The sequence below is a fragment of the Rhinolophus ferrumequinum genome, chromosome 11 (assembly GCF_004115265.2).
Source record: "Rhinolophus ferrumequinum isolate MPI-CBG mRhiFer1 chromosome 11, mRhiFer1_v1.p, whole genome shotgun sequence".
In the NCBI taxonomy this organism is placed as follows: Eukaryota; Metazoa; Chordata; class Mammalia; order Chiroptera; family Rhinolophidae; genus Rhinolophus; species Rhinolophus ferrumequinum.
In genome coordinates, this window is record NC_046294.1 from 40,381,162 (window position 1) to 40,402,886 (window position 21,725).

At 42.2% G+C, this 21,725-nt stretch overlaps 1 protein-coding gene across 5 annotated transcripts in view; it reads right to left on the minus strand.

Moving 5' to 3' along the window:
* Positions 1-21,725, minus strand: part of PARVA (parvin alpha) — a 154,878-nt gene that overhangs the window by 41,612 nt on the left and 91,541 nt on the right. For 4 of the 5 annotated variants that reach the window (XM_033121003.1, XM_033121004.1, XM_033121006.1 and 1 more), the window contains exons 2-4: positions 9,953-10,042; positions 9,801-9,871; positions 8,107-8,209 (exon numbers count right to left, since the gene is read on the minus strand). In XM_033121003.1, coding sequence (XP_032976894.1) covers positions 8,107-8,209; positions 9,801-9,871; positions 9,953-10,042 — 264 coding nt within the window. Of the gene's footprint in view, positions 1-8,106; positions 8,210-9,800; positions 9,872-9,952; positions 10,043-17,515; positions 17,566-21,725 lie in introns of those variants that run through there. The other variant, XM_033121005.1, reaches the window with a different exon arrangement.

A 21,725-nucleotide genomic window follows, 5' to 3' on the forward strand; every position in this document is an offset into this window, starting at 1 on the left:
TTCAGGTTGGTCCTGAACACTTTCAACAAACTGCCCCATAGATTTTTTTTTTTTCTCAGCTCTTCTTTTTAGCAGAAGATGCTCCAGGCTCATCTTCTATAGGCCTTGTGTCTAGTCTTCTAGTCCCAGTGTCTGTCACTTCTCCAGACACCCTGGTTTCTATCGTTGAACAGCGGGGTTCGAAGCCAAGATCTGGCTTTACATCTGGGCTAGTTACATATCCCACCCAACCAGTCCTGGTGATCACCTACCCACTCGCTCCTTTTCTCTACGACACACTCCCTTCACTCACACCGAAATCAACAGGGGCTTACCAGCAACACTTGCGTTGTGCTGACTAGAATGTTCTCCTTCCTCATGTGGTTGACATTTTCTGGTCCTTCCATAAGGCCCCATCCCAGATGCCCCTGCTTTCATGATGCCTTCCCTAAGCTCCTACTTGATATTCACAGCCCTTCGCGCTACAAGGTTGTGAGTTACCTGAAGGCAGCACTGTGACATATGTACCTTTATAAACCCTAAGCTCAGCAGTTAGCATGTGGCAAATCCAATGGTTGCTGCTTAATAAACATTTGACTAAGGTCAGTGTAAGATGTGCTCTCTAGGGCCTATCATAGAGAAAGACATATATACACCAAAACAAAACGAAAAACCGTCCTGTAGAACCTTTAGGCCCAAGGGACCCTTTGGTCTCATTCCTTAAGAAGATGCTATTTCAGTCATGTGCTATTGTGAAAATCAGAAGGAAGAGCCTTCTGACTTTCATCCCTCAAAACAAGCCTTTTCTGTTCCCGGTACATGCACATGTTCAAAGGTAAGAATCAGTCAAATAAAACATACCATAAGGAAACTCACATAGCCATCTCAAGTCAGGAAACCTCAGTAAGAAAGAGGCAGCAGCCCATGATCAAATGAAATGATTGTCTGGTACAGGCACTTTCCTAGAATCCTTTATCGTCTGCCTCTCTCACTCAGTTACATCCATCGCCTAGGTATTAGGGAAGCAAATGTAACAAGGTGACCACAAACGCAACTGCACACCTAAGAGGCTGGGAAATTCTGTGACTTTCCTGATGGTCAGAGTATAGCCAGAGGGAACAGAGGATGCTGCCTCTATCAACACCCTGAGAAGTGGCTAATTCTGGGAAAGGAAATGAGGTGAGTTTTTGGCATGGGGTAAGAACTTTCTCTTCATTCTGAGGTGTGGAAAGGGCTGGAGCATTGCCATGACACGGTAGGGGTAGGTGTCAGAAATAAGGCAAGCCAGAATGGCCAGCATCTGATTTTTCCCTGGCTGGATCACGAGTGGTACAGAGAAAGCTAAGATCAGGAGGAGCCACTCTTAAACCAGAAATTGTATCCTCTGGTCCCCCTGGATGATGTTACTGCCCCTTTCTGGAGCTCTCCGGCCCACCTGTAGCTGCAGACAGCTCCCAGCACACTGAGAGTTCCCATCTCCAGCTCTGAAGCTCTCTTTCTCCGCCACGAGTACAAATGGGCGGTGCTTAATTCCTACACAGGCAATCCTTAACCACAGGGTGACGGGAGCCATAAGATAAACGCCCCTTCCTACATCTCCTGGGAAGTGGTGTCACCTGGTTTCTCAGAGAGACCCCCGTAGGACTGAGCCCTGCCTGCAAACAGAGTTGCTATCCTTATTAATGCACTGTTAGCTGGTGTTTCTCTCCTCCCCTCTACCTCCCATCGACACCTGCTTTCAGGAAAAGTTACACTCAGTTCTGCTGTTAGGGCAAGAGGGAAGACCCAGCGAACGAAGGCAGCAGTGGCCAGCAGGGTTAGGCAGCTCGGAAAGGACGGGAGGGAGGCTGTTCCAGGAGAACCTCACCCACATGCCCAGGGACTCTGAGAAGGGCAAGCACACCAGACACTGCTGTTGAGCAAGTCGCATCTGGCCACACAAAGGAAAACCAGGTATGATGCTGCCCTCACAGAGCTTGTGATCAGAGAACAACCAGCCAGAGCTTTTTAGCCAAGTCCACCTGTCGTCTCAGGTGTGCTCACCTACTCAAGCTTTCACCCAAACACAACCTTCTGCCAAGAGATCCTTCCACACATTGCTCATCTCTAGGTTCTGAGTCCTTGCTCCATAATATCATCAACATGGCTTCCTGGACGCCAGGTCCTGCTGCCTAGTGGACATCTGGACTCCTGGATGACCTACACGCACCTTTTCCATCTTCTTCGAAGTGCCAGTTGTTCACAGTTAGTTTACTAATCCCAAACTCAGCCCCCTCCTATTCTCCATACCCAGCTCCAGGACAATTTGAAGCCGAATTTCTGGAAATGTCATACCTGACTCATCTTAGTGCTACACCTATGCATAGATGTTTGTGCTACAGGTTGCAAGTTAAAACACTCACTAATAACTTCCAGTGAAGATGGTGGAGTAGGTAAACACTGTACTCACCTCCTCCCATGACCACATCAAAATTACAACCAAATTATATGACAACCATCATTGAGAACCACCTGAAGACCAGCAGAGCAGAAATCCTATAATTAAGGACATAAAGAAGCAGCACACGGAGACTGATAGGAGAGGTGGAACAGGCGTGTTCCACACCCACATGTGGTGGTTAAAAACGGGGAGGGATATCTCAGCTGCAGAAGTCCCCTGTGAGGAACGAGGGGGTCCCAGCACCAGGAAGAGGAGTCCCCCTAACAGCTGGGTGTGAAAACCAGCAGGGATTGTGTCTGAGTGAGATGCAGGGCTGCTAGAGTTGAAGGCACTCCTCTTGAGGAGTCCACATGTGGACTCACTCGCTCACAAACTCACTTGCTCAGGGCTCCAGTGGTGGGGCAGCAGCTCATAAAGTGTCAGGAACACACAGGGAGAAACTAAACGGACTAGCTTTAGGGTGAGGGCTGGAAGAGTAGGGGATGGTGTGGCTCTCTCCAGGGATGGAAATGCTGGCAGGCACCATTGTTCCTTTGAGGAGCTTCCCTCTCACCCAGCCAGTCCATTGCAGGTGAGCGCCAAATCTGAGCTCTCCATTAACCTAGCTAATACCATTTGCCTTGCCCGGGTAAATCCATGAGACCCTGCCCCACTCCAACTTGCATACCAAACCTAAACTTCTTCTAGTGGCTCCTCCATGTGACACCCTGCCTCCGCTCATGCTGTGGACTTGTTTAAATTCTCTCAATGGTCCACAAACCCCGAACAAGCAGTGGTTGGCCTCAGCGTGCCCTGTACCACTTGCTAAGTGGCCCCAAGCCCAACAGAAGGAGCAGCTGGACTCAACCTACATTGTAAATCCCAGCACATGGTCCGAAATCTGGCGGAACTGGTGCCCAGTATTGGCTTGGAACGTAGTTTCAACTAAAGCCTGCACAAGCCCAGCACAAGTGGTGACTGGCCTCGTCTCACATTGTGGTGCCCACCAAAGAGTCCCAACCTGCTACCAAGTGGCAGCCAGCCTTGGTTCACAGCATAGCCTCTCCGAAGTGCCTGCACGCCTAGCACGAGTGGCAACCAACCACAGATAACTTTGTAACTCCCACCAGGAGGCCCCAAGCCTAGCACAAGTGGCAGCTGACTTGTTTGGCCCACACCAGAGCCACTCCCAAGGGATACACAGAAACACACATTCACAAAAGAAGTGAAAAAGAATGACAAAAGCATAAACATGGATGGGATAAGTAAAAATAGAAGTGATTTTAGAATGTGTTCAAGCTTAAGTGACCATCAACTTAAAACAGACTGCTATAAACATAGCTTGGCATATATGAAGTACATGGTAACCACAAACCAAAACTTTAGAAGAGATGTACAAGAAATAAAAACAAGACTCCAAACACAACACTATAGAAAGTCATCAACATCCAAGAGAATAAGAAAGGAACAGAGAAATACAAAAGCCAATCAGAAAACAATGAATAAAATGGCTCTAACTATATACCTGTCAGTAATTACTTTAAATGGAAATGGACTAACTGCTCCTATCAAAAGACGTAGGGTGACTGAATGGATAAGAAAACAAGACCCTTACATATGCTGCCCACAAGAGACCCACTTCAGCTGGAAAGCGCACACGGACTCAAAGTAAAGGGATGAAAAAATACATTTCAGGCAAATAGAAATGAAAAAAAAAGCTCGGGTAGCAATACTCATATGAGACAAAATGGACTTTAAAACAAAGGCTGTAACAATTGACAAAAAAGAGTATTTTATAATGATAAAGAGATCAATCCAACAAGAGGATATAACTCTTGTAAACATTTCTGTGTCCAATGTAGGAGCACCTAAATATATAAAGCAAATATTGATGGACATAAAACTCCTAGAAGAAAAAAAATAGGCAATAAACTCTTTGACATTGCTCCTAGTAATATTTTTTTTGGATATGTCTCCACAGGCAAGGGAAACAGAGGGACTACATCAAACTAAAATGTTTTTGCACAGCAAAGGAAACCATCAACAAAATGAAAAGACAACCTAAATGTCCATACTACCCAAAGCAATCTACAGATTCAGTGCAATGCCTATCAAAATACCAATGGCGTTTTTCACAGAACTAGAACTAGAATAAGTAATCCTAAAACTTATATGTAACCATAAAAGACCCCAAATAGCCAAAGCAATCTTGAGAAAGAAGAACAAAGTTAGAGGTATCGTGCTACCTGTTATCACACAAGTCTATAGTAATCAGAATAGCAGGGTACTGGCATAAAGACACCTAGATTAATGGGACAGAATAGAGAGCCCAGAAATAAACCCACACCTTGATGGTCAATTAATCTATGAAAAAGGAGGCAAGAATATACAATGGGGTAAAGACAATCTCTTCAATAAATTGTATTGAGAAACCCAAACAGACACATGCAAAAAAAAAAAGAAAAAGAAAAGAAACTAGATCACTTTCTTACACCATAGGCAAGAATAAACTCAAAACATATTAAAGACTTAAATGTAAGACTTAAAACCATAAAACTCCCAGAAGAAAACATGGGCAGTGAACTCTGTGACATCACTCTTAGCAGTATTTATTTGAATATGTCTTCTTGGGCAAGGGAAACAAAAGAAAAAATAAATGGGACTACATCAAACTCAAAAGTTTCTGCACAGAGAAGAAAACCATCAATGAAATGAAAAGACAACCTACTGAATGGGAGAAGATATTTGCCGGTGATACATCCAATAAGGGGTTAATATCCAAAATATAAAAGGAACTCATTCAACTTAACATAAAAAAAAAATCCAATTAAAAAGTGGACAGAGGACCTGAATAGATCTTTCTCTGAAGAGGACATACAGATGGCCAATAACATGAAAAGATACTCAGTATCACTAATCATCAGGGAAATGGAAATTAAAACCAAAATGAAATATAACTTCAAACCTGTTTGAATAGTTATCATCAACACATAGACAAATAAGTGTTTGATATTTAGAGTATTCCATTTTCTTCAACATGCTTACTTTCTCCATTCCCACTAACAATTGTCATCCCAATAAACTTTAATTAAAAATAAAACAAAACAAAACACAAATAAATATTGGCAAGGATGTGGAAAAAAGGAAAACCTTCCTGCACTGTTGGTGGGATTGTAAATTGATGCAGCCACTATGGAAGATAATATGGAGGTTCCTCAAAAAATTAAAAAATAGAACTTACATATGACCCAGCAATTCTACTGTTGGGTATTTATCCAAAGAAACACAAAACACTACTTCGAAGGGACATGTGAATCCATATGTTCATTGCAGCATTATTTACAACAGCCAAGATATGGAAGCAACCTAAGTGTTCATCAATAGACAACTGGGTAAAGAAGATGTGGTACAGATATACAATGGAATATTACTCAGCCATAAAAAAGAATGAAATCTTATTACCATTTATGACAACATGGATGGGCCTAGAGCGTATTATGTTAACTGAAATAAGCCAAAGACAAATACCATATAATTTTGCTTATATGTGGAATCCAAAAAATAAAAAAGTATATGAACAAGCAAAACAGAAGCAAACTCGTAGATACAGAGACAAACTGGTGGTCACCAGATGGGATGGGAGTTGAGGGAATGGGTGAAAGGGATTAAGATGTGCAAGTTGGTACTTATAAAGTAGTCACAGGGATGTAAAGTACAGCAGAGGGATGTAAAGAATAGAGTCAATAATATTGTAATGACTATGTATAGTGCCAGGTGGGTACTAGATATCTCAGAGTGATCACTTCATAATATATATAGATGTCTAATCACTGTGTTGGATACTTGAAACTAATATAATAGTGTATGTCAACTGTAATTTAAAAAAACACTCATTAATATTGATTTCGAAACACCATTTTTTTTTTTAGGTGGGCGCAGCTCACAGTGGTTCATGCGGGGATCGAACAGGCAACCTTGGTGTTATCAGCACCACATTCTAACCAATTGAGCTAAGCTAACCAACCATCCTTCTAAATACCATTTCTGATAAAAGAAATCAGGGCTCCTTGGAGAAGTGGTTGATTCCAGAGCCAGAGTAAATAAAACATAAGATGGGCCTAGTACAACTTATAATGCCAGAAAGTAAGGAAGTGCTAAGGAAAAAAAAATGAGGCAGTGTATTGAAAGTGTCCAGGAGCCAACCTGAAAGAGCTCCCAAGGGTCAAAGCTGGAAGAATATCAGCAAAAAAAATGAATGATGATAGTATTGGATTATAACGTAAAGTATGAAATAAGTATCCTCATGTCCAACTGATATAAATAAGTAAATGAGGAATAGGGGACAACGTTTCCTTACAGAAGAATTCCAATTAATAAATGTAGAAAGAATAAGGAGAATAGAAAATCTCCACAAGACCACCACAGTAATAATTGAGGCAGATGTGTTCCACCAATTAAAATTAGTGGGAGGAGTTTAAGGAGAAACAAGATATTTGCAGTCTTAAACTATCTCTCCCCAAACAAACTAATTATATATAGCAACTTTGCAGCGAAGAAACCTGGAAGACACTATTGTAACCAAGTGATGAAGTTTAACGTCACTTGTAATAAGATGTTAACATCATGCATTCCCTTATGTGCTCCAATGAGAAGGAAATATCACTTCTGTGGTATTCTTCCCCAAAACGTATGCCTTAATCTAATACCGTGTTTCCCCGAAAATAAGACCTAACCGGAAAATAAGCCCTAGCATGATTTTTCAGAATGACATCCCCTGAACATAAGCCCTAATGCGTCTTTTGGAGCAAGACTTAATATAAGACTCGGTCTTATTTTCGGGGAAACACGGTAATCATTTTCTCTTGTCCAAACCTCTGAGGTGGAAGAGAACCATAGGTTCAGCTGCCTAGCAGTGGGCAGTTAAGCGTGAAAAGTCTAGAACCTGGAACAGGTTTGGACAAGAGAAAACAGAGAGAACAGGGAGGGGAAGTCCAAATTTATTCAAGATGAATTTGTCCTTTCAACACTAAGATCACCCCTGAATTCTCCTTTCTCTCCCCCACGGCCTTACATTTTTATATGCATAGCTGTGAACCGACGTGGGGACACATACCTTCACAGAGGTGACACACACAGAGGCTAACACCACAGACATATATTCCCACACACTTGCACCCAACCTAGACAGGGAAACACAGAAGAACACACACACATCCATAGGACACAGCGGTACACATACACACGCACTCATACATACACACAGGTCCACAGGTCACACAGATCCAAACAGACATACTTGTGCCCCTCCCCCCACACACACATGGATGACAGGTATATAGACACATAAATGTGCCCCCCCCCACACACGTCGATATACCTACAGAGGCCACAGCGCACAATTTTCTGGGGTGGCTGAGGCATGTTTTCCAGTATACAGTGGAGTCTTTTCATCTACTCAGCTGATGACCCTCAACTGCTGGGGGCAGCAGACCCAGCTGGTCATTGAGAGTCCCTTTGCAATTCCTTCATATAAAACAGATTCTGAGAGGACATCTAAAGCCTCCGCTGTCTGTTAACCCACACTGTACACATTCACATTCAATTCTAGGTGAACCGCTGCGAGCTGGGAATAAGTCCTAACTGCGAGTACGTAACACATCCACCTGCTATGTAAAGAGATCCCTGGCAACATTCAACGCTCCTCTTACCAAAAAGCTTCTGCAAGACTTGTCCATCATATAAATCTTCAGCCAGGTCTTTCACAATGATTCTCTCTCCAACCAACACATCATTGATCCAGTCAATTAATACCTAGAGATAGAGAATAAGGGAACAGTCATGGGGTATTTTTTTATAGACCAGCTTTCTTATCCTGGACAACTGAAATCTAAATGAACTTCAGATTTTGAAAGCAGCAGAACTATCCACATGAGCCACGTGTGTGGACAAGTAGCTGTAAGTGTGAGCCCCAGAGGCTCTGATCATTTTCAGGTGTAAGCCCTTCTCGTGCTGGTGGCACCAGTGTCCCTGCTAATATATTCTGGCCCTCTACCATTCCTTACCCTAATGGCAAGCAACATTCACACAGTGTTTGGCCGTGTGGCTTTGTACCGGCCAAGGTATGGGCTTTGGAGTTACACAAACTAGGGTTGAAACGCCAGGTTTACCCACGAATGCTGTGATCCATGGCCCTCTGTGTGTGTACCTCCCTGCCCTCTCTTCCTTTGTTTCCTCTCTCCCTCCATCCATCCATCACCCATCCATCCACCCACCATTTATTAATACCTGCTACGTGTCACACTCTGTGCTGGATCCTGAGGGTACAATGATTAAAAAAAAGAGACAGTCTAACCTCGAGAAACTCACCATTTAGTGACGGAAGACAGAAGTATCACGGAGGTGACTACAGTGATAGAACCAAATTCAGGGACCCATAACAGCACCAAGAGGGGTTGAGTAATAGCACCGGGGTTTAAAGAAGGCTCCCTGGAGGACATGATCCCATTTTGCCCCCACCCTGAAGAGTAGGTAGAGGCACCTGGTCAGAGGAGGCTGCATAAGCAAAGGCACGGCAGTGGGGAGTGTGGGAAACAAGCACAGTGTGCATGGAAAGCCACCATGAGCAGGTCTGGTGTTTCCGTGTCACTAGGCAGGGGACAATCTGAGGTTGAAGAGGCAGGTAGAGTGTGGAGACACCAAATACCACCACCAGAGGTGTGGGCTTCAACCTGCAGTTGATAGGAAACTGCACGTAGGTCTTCAGCAGGAAAATGCTATATTCAACTTGCATTTTGAATGAATCACTCTGACATCCACTGCCCTTTTAGGCTTGTTTTAAGTGAAGCTTGGAGAAGTTGAAGAAGAAGAAGAAACAGGATGGGGAATTAGAAGAGGGATGAAATGAACATTTTTCGAGGGATGACCACATGCCAACCCCTGTGCCAGGTGCATTATACATAATATTTCATTGAATCTCCTTTATTTCTGCTTGAATTCCATCTCCCCCACTCAGCTGTGACCATAAACAAACCATTTGGTTTTTCTGAGACAGTTTCATCATCTGCAAAATGGGGATGATAATAATTCCTACTTCATAGCGAGCTTTTGAGGGTCCTTGAGAAAAACAGTGAAAGGACTGTGTGAACTACAAGATCCCAGCAAATGAACTGCTTTGCCCTAATTTCTTTGCTGCTTCTGATCAACATAATTAATTGGGCATTCGTCGTGTCCCGGTTTTGTTAAATTTATATGTCCACCTACTGGGCCAGGAGCTGCCGGCCGGCAGGGATTGCTGTGACTGTTCTCTCTGCAGTGGCTCACGTGGTACCTGCACAGGGCAGGTGGTCTAGAGACACCTGTTCAGTCTGAGAGGCAGTGGAAGCCCCTCCTCATGTTTTCTTACCTTCATTAGTTCTTGAAGCTTGGGGTCACTGCGAGAGTTTGGATCCACCATTGTTCGCACTTCATTCTCCTCTTTGAAAAGAAAAGGAAATCAGTGGGGATGGTTCCACTGGAAGGCATCAGGCCACCCCAGAGAAGAAGAGAGCCACGTACCCAGCATCGTGTCCTCAGGGTCCAGCTCGAAGGGGATGGGGCTAAGGGGCAGGTTGATGGCATTCATGCCCTCCTCCTGAAGCTCGGACACTGCAACGAGAAGGAAGTGCGGGGTCACACGGCGGCCCACCGGCCACACGCGGGCAGTCAAAGCGCTAAGCTTGGCGCACAGCTGCTGCTCAGCCTGCAGTCGCTTCCCTGCCTTTCCTTGCGAACAGGACCAAATTGTCCCTTTCCTCTCACCTCTTCCGACTGTCACCTCATTCCCTTTCCTCAGAGAAACAGGGAGTTCTCTGCTCCTCTCAGAAATGATCTTGGAACCAATGGAAGTGAGGTGGGTACGGACGGCTTTCTTACGTCTCTGCCTTTCGCCTCCTGTTATCCCTCCTTCAAGAGCTTGCTGTCTGGTCACAGTGGGGACCTGACAGTGGTGGACTGGAGGAATGAAGTCACCATGTGAAGGCCACATTTAGGTTGGAAGCCATTTCCATCCTTGGCTCAACCCTTCTGTGTGACCTCTCTCCTGATGTGGCTTCGCTGAGTATTTTTTTTTTATTGTGCTACCTCCCCGTTTCACCCCACCCCAGTGCCACTGCTCGAGAATGTCTCAGTTTAGCCTCTTCGCTGGTCTCTGGTCCTGTGCCTTCAGCTCCAACGAGCTGTGGGCCCTGAGGCCAAGCACCTCACCCCTCTCTCTAGGCCTGTTTCCTCAGCTGAACATAAAGAGCACCACTAGATAACCCACAAGTCCTTCTATGGTTTCCAAATCCTAGAAACCTACAATTCCACTTTCATGAAACATAAAAAGAAGTCAATGACCATGAAAGACTTCCAGCCTGATCCTTTCCCCTTACCTACCCCCTACATGAAGTCTTAGTTAAAAAAAAAACAACAAAAAACAAACAAAAATTCCTACCAGAAAACCCGTTGTGTGATAGACTCTGCTGAGTGCTGACCTTGGATTACCTCTCCTAAAAGCGGTGACTTCAATCCCCTCACCTCTATTCAACTGCAGTTTGGATAATAACTTGTCACCAATTAAGCACAAAAAGACCATTTTCTCTGAAAGCGCAGACCAGCAATAGGTCCTTAAAGAGCTAACATGGCAGCTGCAATCAACCTTAATAGAAGCAATGTCCCATCTTTCCATTTTATTTTATTTTTTATTGACTCTGGCTTCACCGATTGCCAGTATATACTTGCAAGAACTCTTAAGCACAAGGCAGCCGCTTACAAAGAGTTCTTTCATATTAGCAAACTCACTGATGGTTGCAGTTGGATGGAGAACGAGATTGCCTAACAAAGAGTGAAACACACTCTACCCCAAAGAGACACGACTCGCATTATGAAGCTGGTATTTATTCCCATGGCTGTGGGCCCTTGACATTCACGTGGGATATCAGCCAGTCACCGTCTTGAATCTCCAAATTCACAGACACCCACCACTATATAATTCCCCCCCATAAAACATAATGAAAAATATAAGCAATATCTTCAAGGCTTAAATGATTCTATAAGTATAGGATTGCATTTGCTTTCTAGCGAAGAACAACTGTTTCCTTAGATTTCTATAATTTCTTCTAATATTCCTCCTAGGACTGGCAGTTTGCTTCTTTTCCAGACTATTTCTCACAGAGAAGCAAGATTTCCATTACTTAACAAGCACAGCCATGCAAATAATGGGCAGTGGAAATCAAGTCATGCTGAAATGTGGGTGCGAGGCTGGGCTTACTAAACAAGGAAGAAACTAGCTCCTGGCCAGGACCTTCTCTGTCTACATTCTCCCCAGGTCTGTGCTGTCCAATATGGCAGCCATTAGCCATATGCAGCGTTTTTAATTAAATGAATTAAAAATTCGGTTTCTGAGTTGTACCCATCACATTTCAAATGCTTAATGGCCCACATGTGGTTCGTGGCTACCATATTGGATAGCACAGATGTAAAGAGTTCTGTCATCACAGGAAATTCAACTGGATCAAGCTGTCCTCGGTGATCCCATGTACCTAAATGCTGATGTCCGCCTTTAAATCTCCAGCCGAGACCTGACCCTGAGCGCCAGTCTTACTCGGATATCTCCTTGTATGTCTAGTAAGAGAGGTTTCAAATTTACACATACAAAACAGAACTCGTGATTTTCAATACTCTCGTCCCCACCATAACAACACTGATACAAGACTGTTCTTCCCCTATTCTTATCCTCTTTAGTAAAGGGTCCCACCATATATACAATGGGGTAAGCCAAAATCCGAGGAATTATCTTGAACTTCTTTTGTTTGCTCACATTTAGTAGCCAATACGTTGGCAAGTTTTGTGGGCTCCACCTCCAAACCAGGACCCAATGCCAACTGCTTCCCACCCTCTCCACCACCATCATCCTAATTCAGGCCATCTTTCGCCTGGACAACCAGAACCACCTTCTAACTGGTCTACTGCTTTCTGATCATATTCTACTTCCAATAGCACAATCAGAATATTAAAGATGTAAATAGGGTGATACATTCTCCTGTAGCTTCCCATTGTACTCAAAATAAAACCCCGACTCCTAAGATCTGTAAGACCCTCTGATTAACTGCCTGATTCCCTCTCTTGTTTTATGTTCTTCAAGCACTCGTCAAGATCTGAAACGAGCATTATTTACAGGTCTTTTATCTATCTCCCCCCACCAGAATGTAAGCTGTGGGAAGACTGGCACTTTTTTCTTGTTTACTATTAGATCCCCAAAGAGGAGCCAGACTTCCTAGATTCAAATCCAGGATCACTTACTAGCTATGTGACCTTCGGCAAGTTCATCAACCTCTTATACCTCAGTCTTCTCATCTGCAAAATGGGGATGATAATATTTCCTACCTGCTAGGGTTTTTAAGAAGATCAAATGAATTAATATATGTAACACGCTTAGAAGAGTCCCTGGTACCTGGTAAGAACTATATGAATATATGTTATTATTATTATTACTTAAAATAATACCTTATGCACAGTAAGCACTTAAGAACTATTTGTTAAATAAATGAATAATCAAAACTGTTTAGACCATCCTTCAATAGCACAGGCTATGAGTTGAAGCACAATTTGCCAAAGCAGTATACAGGATGCAAAGAAGGATTCCAGCTTGTCCTCAGGAAAAGTAAATTATATTCTGGCCTGACCCTGTGTGGTGTGTGTACATACTTGGGCATGTGTGCACATTTCTGGGGCAGCATTTCTAGCTTACATTTTGTAAGCAGGGAAAAGCTGCATCTCTCCTAAGACAGTTGTACAGCCAGAGCCAATTTGTGAATATAGAGATATTTACACCTCTACAGTGTGACTGAAATTCAATATTTGCAGCCAGGACTCCTAAAGGTAGGTCAGAAAGGGATCTCTTTTTACATGGAGATCATTGTTAAAAATGTTTTCAGATGAAAAATCCCCAGTCAGAAACCTCCCCTCAGCCCTGCCTCTTTAATTCACTCACAGAGACAAAACAAACTGGAGAAGAAAGGCTGAGATATGTTTGCAATTGGAAATGTTTTTTTCAGGAAATGATTTGGTACAGGAACATCATTCCCATCCCATTAACTGCTGACTCCGAGCCAACTGTTTGTAAAAGTGAATATGCAAACTGCCCAGTTCAGGCCTGGCCCCCGCCCCATGGGACCGCATTAGTGGCCACTTTCCCAAAACAGCCTGCCTGCTTAGGAGGTTTCATTTCTATTAAACCAAAGCAGGACCCAGCAGAAGCCCCTCGCCAATCCTGCACTCTGAAAGAGAAAGAGCTGCAATTGAATTTTCTCGGCATAGAATATGAATATGATGTTTATCCCTTGAACCTCCTCTAACTAAAACTACCGTGTTTCCCCGAAAATAAGACCTAGCTGGACAATCAGCTCTAATGCGTCTTTTGGAGCAAAAATTAATATAAGACCTGGTATTATATTATATTATTTTATATTATATATGACCCAGTCTTATAGTAATACAAGTAACATAGTAATACAATTGTCTGGCTAGGTCTTATTTTCAGGGAAACACGGTAGGTCTGAATGGGCAGCCTTTGGTGTCTTGCAGCGCCATTAGTCATAACTTAATAAACAGATTAAATGCCCAGCTGAAGGTCGGCTTGGGAAAGCAGGGTGATTGCCTCAACTCCTGAAGTGCTCACCATGAGAAAGGGGACTTTGGCTTTTCTGGAAAATGAAGTCTGACTCTGAGTCCAGCTGTGCAGCAAAAAAAAGTACATGGATGGGCTTTGGAGTTTGAAAGAGTTGGATTTGAATCCTATTTCTATTTTTATCAGCTGTTGGAACCTTACGTAAGTGACTTAACCTGAAATTCAGTCTAAAATAATTCTCTATGAAAAAAAGGGTATAGCTGACACTGCTAATTTCCGCCCCAATATTTATTTCTTTTTTCCTACTGAAAGAACGCTCATTTTCTAGTATACAACCCTCCCTCTATGCCTCTAGGTGAGATCCTGATTGGTTTGAGCCAATTTTGATGACCTCTATTTCTTTAGCAGTGATTGGCTCAAGCATTGTCATGTGATACAATTCTCATCAATGAGCCATGAGAGGAAATTTCTAGAAGCTTCTAGAAAAGCTTTCCTCCATTTTAAAGAGAAGCCCAAGGAAGAAAACGTATCTTTCTCCTTCTAACCATTATTGAATTAGGATGTTATACCTGGATTTGCTGATGCCATTTGGTTGCCATGAGGTGAGTCAACCCAAAAGAAAAGCTAATATGCTAAAACTGGCAGAGAAGAAAGAATGAAGGGGTTCTTGATGATACTGTTAAGCCACCATCCCTAAAGCTACCCTAGCTTTATATGTCTTGTTATAAAGAGATATAATAAGGTCCCTTATTGGTTAGGCCAGCTGAGTCGGCATTTTCTGGGACTTGGATCCTGAACTCCCTAATTAATACATGAGACACTAAGATTATGAAGTTGATGGATGAATACAGTAGGTCTGCAATGAATGATAATTTTCCTTTTATTTTCATCATGAGAAACAGAATTGCTGCAGGCATCTCTTACACTCCAGAAATACGCGTATGTACAGGGACTCAAAGAACACCAGGCAGAAAACAAGTATGGAAGGAAGAATGGACAGAGGTTTCTAAGAGTATGAAAGGGGCCATTTATGCAAGGCCAGTAATTTCATTCACTCAATCAATAAACATTACTGGGCACCGTCCTCTGAGGTAGACCCTGTGCCAGCACAGGGCATTTGACATGGGTCTGCCTCAATCTGCTCATGGGTGGGTGAGGCAGACACAGAAACACAATGTGCAGTACGCTGCACTTGCAGGGATAGATGTATAACTAGAGGGCTGTGGGAGTTCAGAAGGAACAAGGCTAATTTTGGATGGGGACGACTGGGAAGGATTCCCAGAAAGGGGACATTTGAGTTGAACTTGGAAAAATGTAAATTTCATCTGACACAGGTGCCCCACAAAAGACACATCGGGTGTAAAACCAGCAAAGTGTGGACAAACAGGGCAAGTGTTAAGAGAGTGATGATTATGTACGAGCACCAGGAATGTAGGGAGCGCACAGGGAAAATGGGCGAAGGAACAAGGGGCAAATAAGTAAGTGGGGTCCAGCGTGTTAAGGACTGTGAATTCACCTGTTCCCCGGCACTCCCTGGATCATGCTCCCCATGTCTACAGACAGACAAACAAACAAACAACCTACAGAGGTGTCTACAGACAGACAAACAAACAAACAACCTACAGAGGGAGGGCAATAGAACAGCCAGGATATTTCTCCCTTAGCACAAGTGAGCCCCAGTGAGATACACAGTCTGCTCTAGATCCTTATCAGGATTCAGATGATTGCTTTCTGGTCCTCTTGAAAGCTACTAAAGCTCCCTTAAATTCAAAATGGCTCAACGGCCCCCACAGAAGATCTTGGCAGCTAGAGACAACTACAATATCTGATAAGCCAATCTCAACAATTTTTCTTTATGTGAAAAATCAACCTGAAAGAACATCTTCCAAAAAACTACAGCTAATATCAAATTTAATGGGGAGAAACTAGATACTTACACCCCAAAGGTTGGGAACAAGGCAAAGATATCTCCTCTCACCTCACCTATTCAAAGTCATACTAAAAATCTGAGCTAGTACCATAATACAAGAGAAGGAAATAAAAGGCATACAAGCTGGGAAGGAAGAAATAAAACCATCTTTTTTTGTAGATGACATGACCATAGAAAATCCCAAAGAAAGTATCAAAACAAAACAAAACAATAAAAAGTACCCAAACTCTTACAACTAATATGCAATTATATAGCAAGGTTGCATGATACAAGGTTAATATACAAAAGTCAATTGTTTTGCTATATACTAGAAATTAATGATTAGAATTAGAAATTAAAAACACAATTATCATTTACAGTAGCACCAAAAAATGCAATACTTAGGTATAAATCTAACAAAATATGTACAGGGATATGCAGGAAATTATAAAACTCTGATGAAAAAAATGAAAGAAGTTCTCGATATCATAAATGGAGAGATATTTGGTGTTCATTCATTGGAATGTTAATATCATTAAGATGTCAATTCTTCTCAACTTCATCTAGAGATCCAATGCAATCTCGGTCAAAATCACAGCAAGATACTTTGTGGATATTGACAAACTGATTCTAAAATTTACAAAGCAAGGCCAAAGATTAGCCAACATACTACTGAGGAAGAATAACAAAGTTGGAGAACTGATACTACCAGACCTCAAGTCTTACTATAAAACTACAGTAATTGAGGCAGCATTGTATTGGTGAAAGACTAGACACAGATAAATGAAACAGAATAGAGAAGCCAGAAATGAACCCATATAAATATATTCAACTGATCCTTGACAAAGGAACAAAAGGCAATTCAATGCAGAAAGAATAGTCTTACCAACAAATGGTGCTAGAACAATTGGGCATCCATATGAAAACAAATTTAATTTACACGCAGACCACACTTTTCACAAAATTAACTCAAAATGATCACAGACCTAAGAAAATTTCTCTCTCTCTCTCTCTCTCTCTCTCTCTCTCTCTCTCTCTATATATATATATATATATATATATATATATGTATGTATATATATACATATATACATATATATATACACATGAAAATTTCTCTCTCTCTCTCTCTCTATATATATATATATACATACACACATATGAACAAATCTATGTGATTTAGGATTTGGCAATAAGTTTTTACATACAACATGAAAAAGACATCCATTAAAGAAAAACTGTAAGTTGGACTTCATTAATTTCTACTCTGCAAGAAATATTGTGAGGAGAATGAACAGACTAGCCATAGACTGGGAGAAAATATTTACAAAACACATATCTGATAAAAGACTTGTATACAAAATATACAAAGAACTCTAAAAACTGAACAATAAGAAAACAGCACAACTACAAAATGGGCAAGAAATCTGAACAGTCATGTCACCAAAGAAGATATACACATGGCAAATAAGCATCATTTGTCATTAATGACAAATTAAAACAACAATGAGATACCACTACACACTTAATTAAAATGGCTACACTCCAGTAGAAATGAACATACCTTATTCCCAGATCTTGATTTCTAGTACCAAGAAAGGGAACCAGGGCTCCTTGGAAAAATGGCTGATTCTAGGACTGGAGAGGAAATACATAGGAAATATACAAGATGAGTCTGGAAACAGAAAGTAAGGAAGCTGAAACAATTTGAGCTATAAAATAAAGTAGTATTGGATTATAACCTAAACCACAAAATAAATATCCATGAATCCATACTGATATAAATGACTGGATAAATTAATAAATGGGGGAGAGGAGACAAATCTCCTCTGTAGAATTCCAAATAATGTATGTGGATCCTGTGCTCTCAAAGAGGGAGAGCATAAACCCCACACGCTTTAAATGTGAGCTCTGCATAGTAACTTCCTTCCAGGGAGTACAATATAGAAAAGAGAAACAAGAGGAACTTTACAGTGGAGAAATATGACAAACTACCTCAGCCAGGTGATCATGGTCAACATCACCGTCATAAATCACGGGATTTCATGTGATGAAAGTAGCACTTACTTCTGTGATATGCCATCCCCAAAATCCACAACCCTAGCCTAATTCTGAAAAAACATCAGAGAAATTCCATTAGAGGAACATCCTAAAAAACACTTGATTAGTACACCTCAAAACTTTCAAAGTCATCAAAAACAATGAAAGTATGAGAAAATGTCTCAGTCAAGAGGAGCCTAAGGAGAAATGATGGCTAAGTGTAATGTGGCATCCTGCATAGGATCCTGGAACAGAAAAAAGGACGTTAAATAAAAACTAAAGAAATATGAATAACCTATAGGGTTTAGTTAATAATACATCAATGCTGGTTCACAAAGTGTAACAAAGGTACCATACTAATAGTAGATGTTAGTTCATGAGAGGAAAAAGTGGGTGTAGGGCATATGGAACTCGGTACTATCTTTGCAATTTTCCTGTAAAACCTAAAACTATTACAACAATAGTCTATTTAAAAGTATCAACCAAAATTTGCTATTTTTCCAACCAAATACCGTGTTTACTGGGGAGGAACCCATGATTTTATGGAACACACATTTCCTTCCATCACCAAGAAGACAGGTAATTTATCAACCGTTAGCTGAGCTCTATGGAAGCATTAGTACAGGAGGCAAAGCACAAAGACCATTTCAAAGCCCTACAGTTCAAGCTGTACTCTTCCCAAGTGAGAAGCCAGGTTTTCAGGAAGAAGTGCTTGTTTTTCTGTTTGTTTTTGTTTTGTGTGTTTGTTTCCAAGGCTGAGATGAGAAGACAGAGCTTCCTCATAGCTTCAGGATGCCTGGCAGGGTGATTTCTGCTTTCCCAAGAAGGGGTCTATGCCACTAGTATGACCATCACTGGCGGTACAGTGGTCACTTTAATGATTTCCTCTGGAACTGCTCTGGAAATACCTATCCATGGTTCCTCAGGGGAGTCTTTACACCATGGGCTTTTGTATTAGTTTTCTATTGCTGTAATAATCAATTACCATACATGTAGTGGCTTCAAACAACACGGAGTTTTTATCCTTATGGTTCTATAGATTAGAAGTCCAACATGGGTCTTACTGGGCTAAATCAAGGTATTGGCAGGGCTATGTTCCTTTCTGGAGGCTCTAGGGGATGATCAATTTTCTTGCCTTTCCTAGTCTCTAGAAGCCACCTGCATTCCTTGGCTTGGAGCGCCTTCCTCCGTCTTCAAACCAGCAATGTGTGTGTGGGGGGGCGGGGGGAGGGGTGTCAAATCCTTCTCACTCTGCATCACTCTGATCTCTTCCACTTTTAAATATCCTATAAGTACACTGGGATACCTGAATAATCCAGGATAATCTCCCTATTTTAGAGTTATAATAGCTGATTAACAACCAAAATTTAACCAGCCACCTTAATTTGCCTTTGCCATGTAAGATAACATTCACAGATTCCAGGGACTGGGAACGGGACATCTTTAGGGGGGCATTATTCTGCCTATAAAAGCTTTCCTGGTTAAGGGGACAGGTTCTGTTCTCAATACTCGCCGTTGTCTACAACATTGCGGGTTCACTTTTCCTCTGTATGAGACTGCCAAAAGAAAATGCAAAATCCCAACCCTCTTCATCCCAGCCTTTAAACTAGAGGAGTTTTATTACTTTTAACTAAAAGGATACTTGTTTCAGCAGCCATAATATAAAGAAAGCATCATGTAAACATGGGAGCCAGCTCGTGGTGGCCTCGGCAGACTGTCAGGGTCTCACCATACTTCCCTCTACTTGATACAGCTATTTAGTCACCAGGGCCTGACATCCGGCCCTTGGAGTGCAGCCAAAAAAAGGAACTTAAAGGCTGCTGTTGTGATGGGAGCTGACAGGGGATTTACAGTCCTGAGTCTTATCGTTTCCATGAGCGTCTTTGTTTCAGTCAGTTTTATAGTCTCTGCAGAGTTGGAAGGCTGCCAAGGCTGGACATTTATTCGTTGTTCAGCCAAGCACGTGATTTAGCTACCCTCCAATTATAAGTAAGCACAGAGGGAAATGGATGCACCATTGGCTAGTTTTGGGCAGTCAAAACAATCTGAATTGAAACATTGGTGGAGGTCTCAAGTGAGCCATAGGAGTTTAACTGAAACACTGCACAGGCACAAAGGGTCTTTCACCAAATGCATCACTGTTCTTTGTCTTTTGCCATGCCATGTCCCGTTATCTCTTTAGATTGAGAACCTGAACCATTTCCGTGGTTTTAAAGGTCTGCTCCTACTTGAGCAGAAGGTGGTGTGGATGTGCCATGCTGGGACTTTGTAATGGAAAATGTCAAGCCACTGTGCCTGTGTGTGTGTCCATGCACATTAAGCACTTGTAACAGCCTTGAGGAGTTCTCAGGGTATGCTGGCTAATTACATGTGAAGGGTGGGTACAGTGAGTGACCCAAGACAGCCAGTGTGGAACTGGTACTACTTCTCTCTTTCATTCGTAAGCATGTGTGGGCATCTCTAGTTCCAGGGGCTGGGCCAGGAGCTATGAATACAAAGATAAACAAGCACTTCCTTTCTGGGGTCGTAGGTTCCTGAAAGGCAGCCACTTGTGGTGGCCCTCAGAGCCCAGCACATGCCAGGCCCACAACAAGCCCTCCACAAGTGCTCGGAGGATGTTGCAGTTAGAAGAGGGAGAGATAAGACGCATACAAAAGTTTGGTAAGGGCCTGCACCCCGTTCTGAACCAAGCCCTGAGGGCAGAGTTCCCTTCCAGGGTGGAGTGAGCAACAGGGGTGTGTGGGATATGCAGAGGCCACTGGAGGCCATAGCACCCCAGGCACCAGGTGCAGCCTCTGCATCTCACTTGAATTTATCTTTGGGTATCACCTGAGTCAAGTTTCTTCATTTCATGCTCTGTGGCTCTTTGACCTTCATGTCTCTATTGTCATTTATTAATCCTGAACAGACAGTCATTTATTTTTGCAGTGGCTAAATGCTGCCTAAAAAGTACCACATCAAGTACTAGTTCACTTGAATTCTCAAGTGGTGGGCTAGGTGGAAACAAAAGCTCTGGATGTGGCTGGTGAGTGAACACAGCACGGTGTTTTATTTGGATCGATTCACTAGAGATCTAATTCTGGGTTTGTCTGAAGGTCTGTCAGTGGTTTATCCTGAAGGAGTACACTTTGTATAAATACTCTCTTGAATGAAGAATGACGATGGTGGTAAGAGAACACACACTTACACTGTACTTCCTTTGTACCAGGTATAGATGTGGCACTTAAACAAAAATATATATGTGCGCATATATATATTCACTCATTTAATCTTCCCAATCCAACAAGCAGGTACCATTATTCTCCCCACTTGACAGATGAGGATACTAAGGCTCAGAGAGGTTATGTAAGCAGACCAAGGCCACACAACTAGAAAGGGGAACCCAGATTTGATCCCAGGCCAGCTGGCTCCCGAGTTCACATCCTTAACACTGCATTGTATGTTGTCTCCGTTCTATGTAACAGCTTTAAAAACATATGTATGTGTGTATGTATGTATGTATGTGTGTATATACGAAGTCTGACAATTAAGTTTGCGAACATGTTGCAATTAAGTTGCAAAGATGTTGCTAACCTTTTTGGTATCAGAGGGATTATTCATTATGAATCTGTACCAACTGGACAAACAGTTAACCAAGTTTACTATTTGGAAGTGCTGAAAAGGCTGCATGAAAAAGTTAGACAACCTGAACTTTTCGCCAACAATTCATGGCTTTTGCATCATGACAATATACC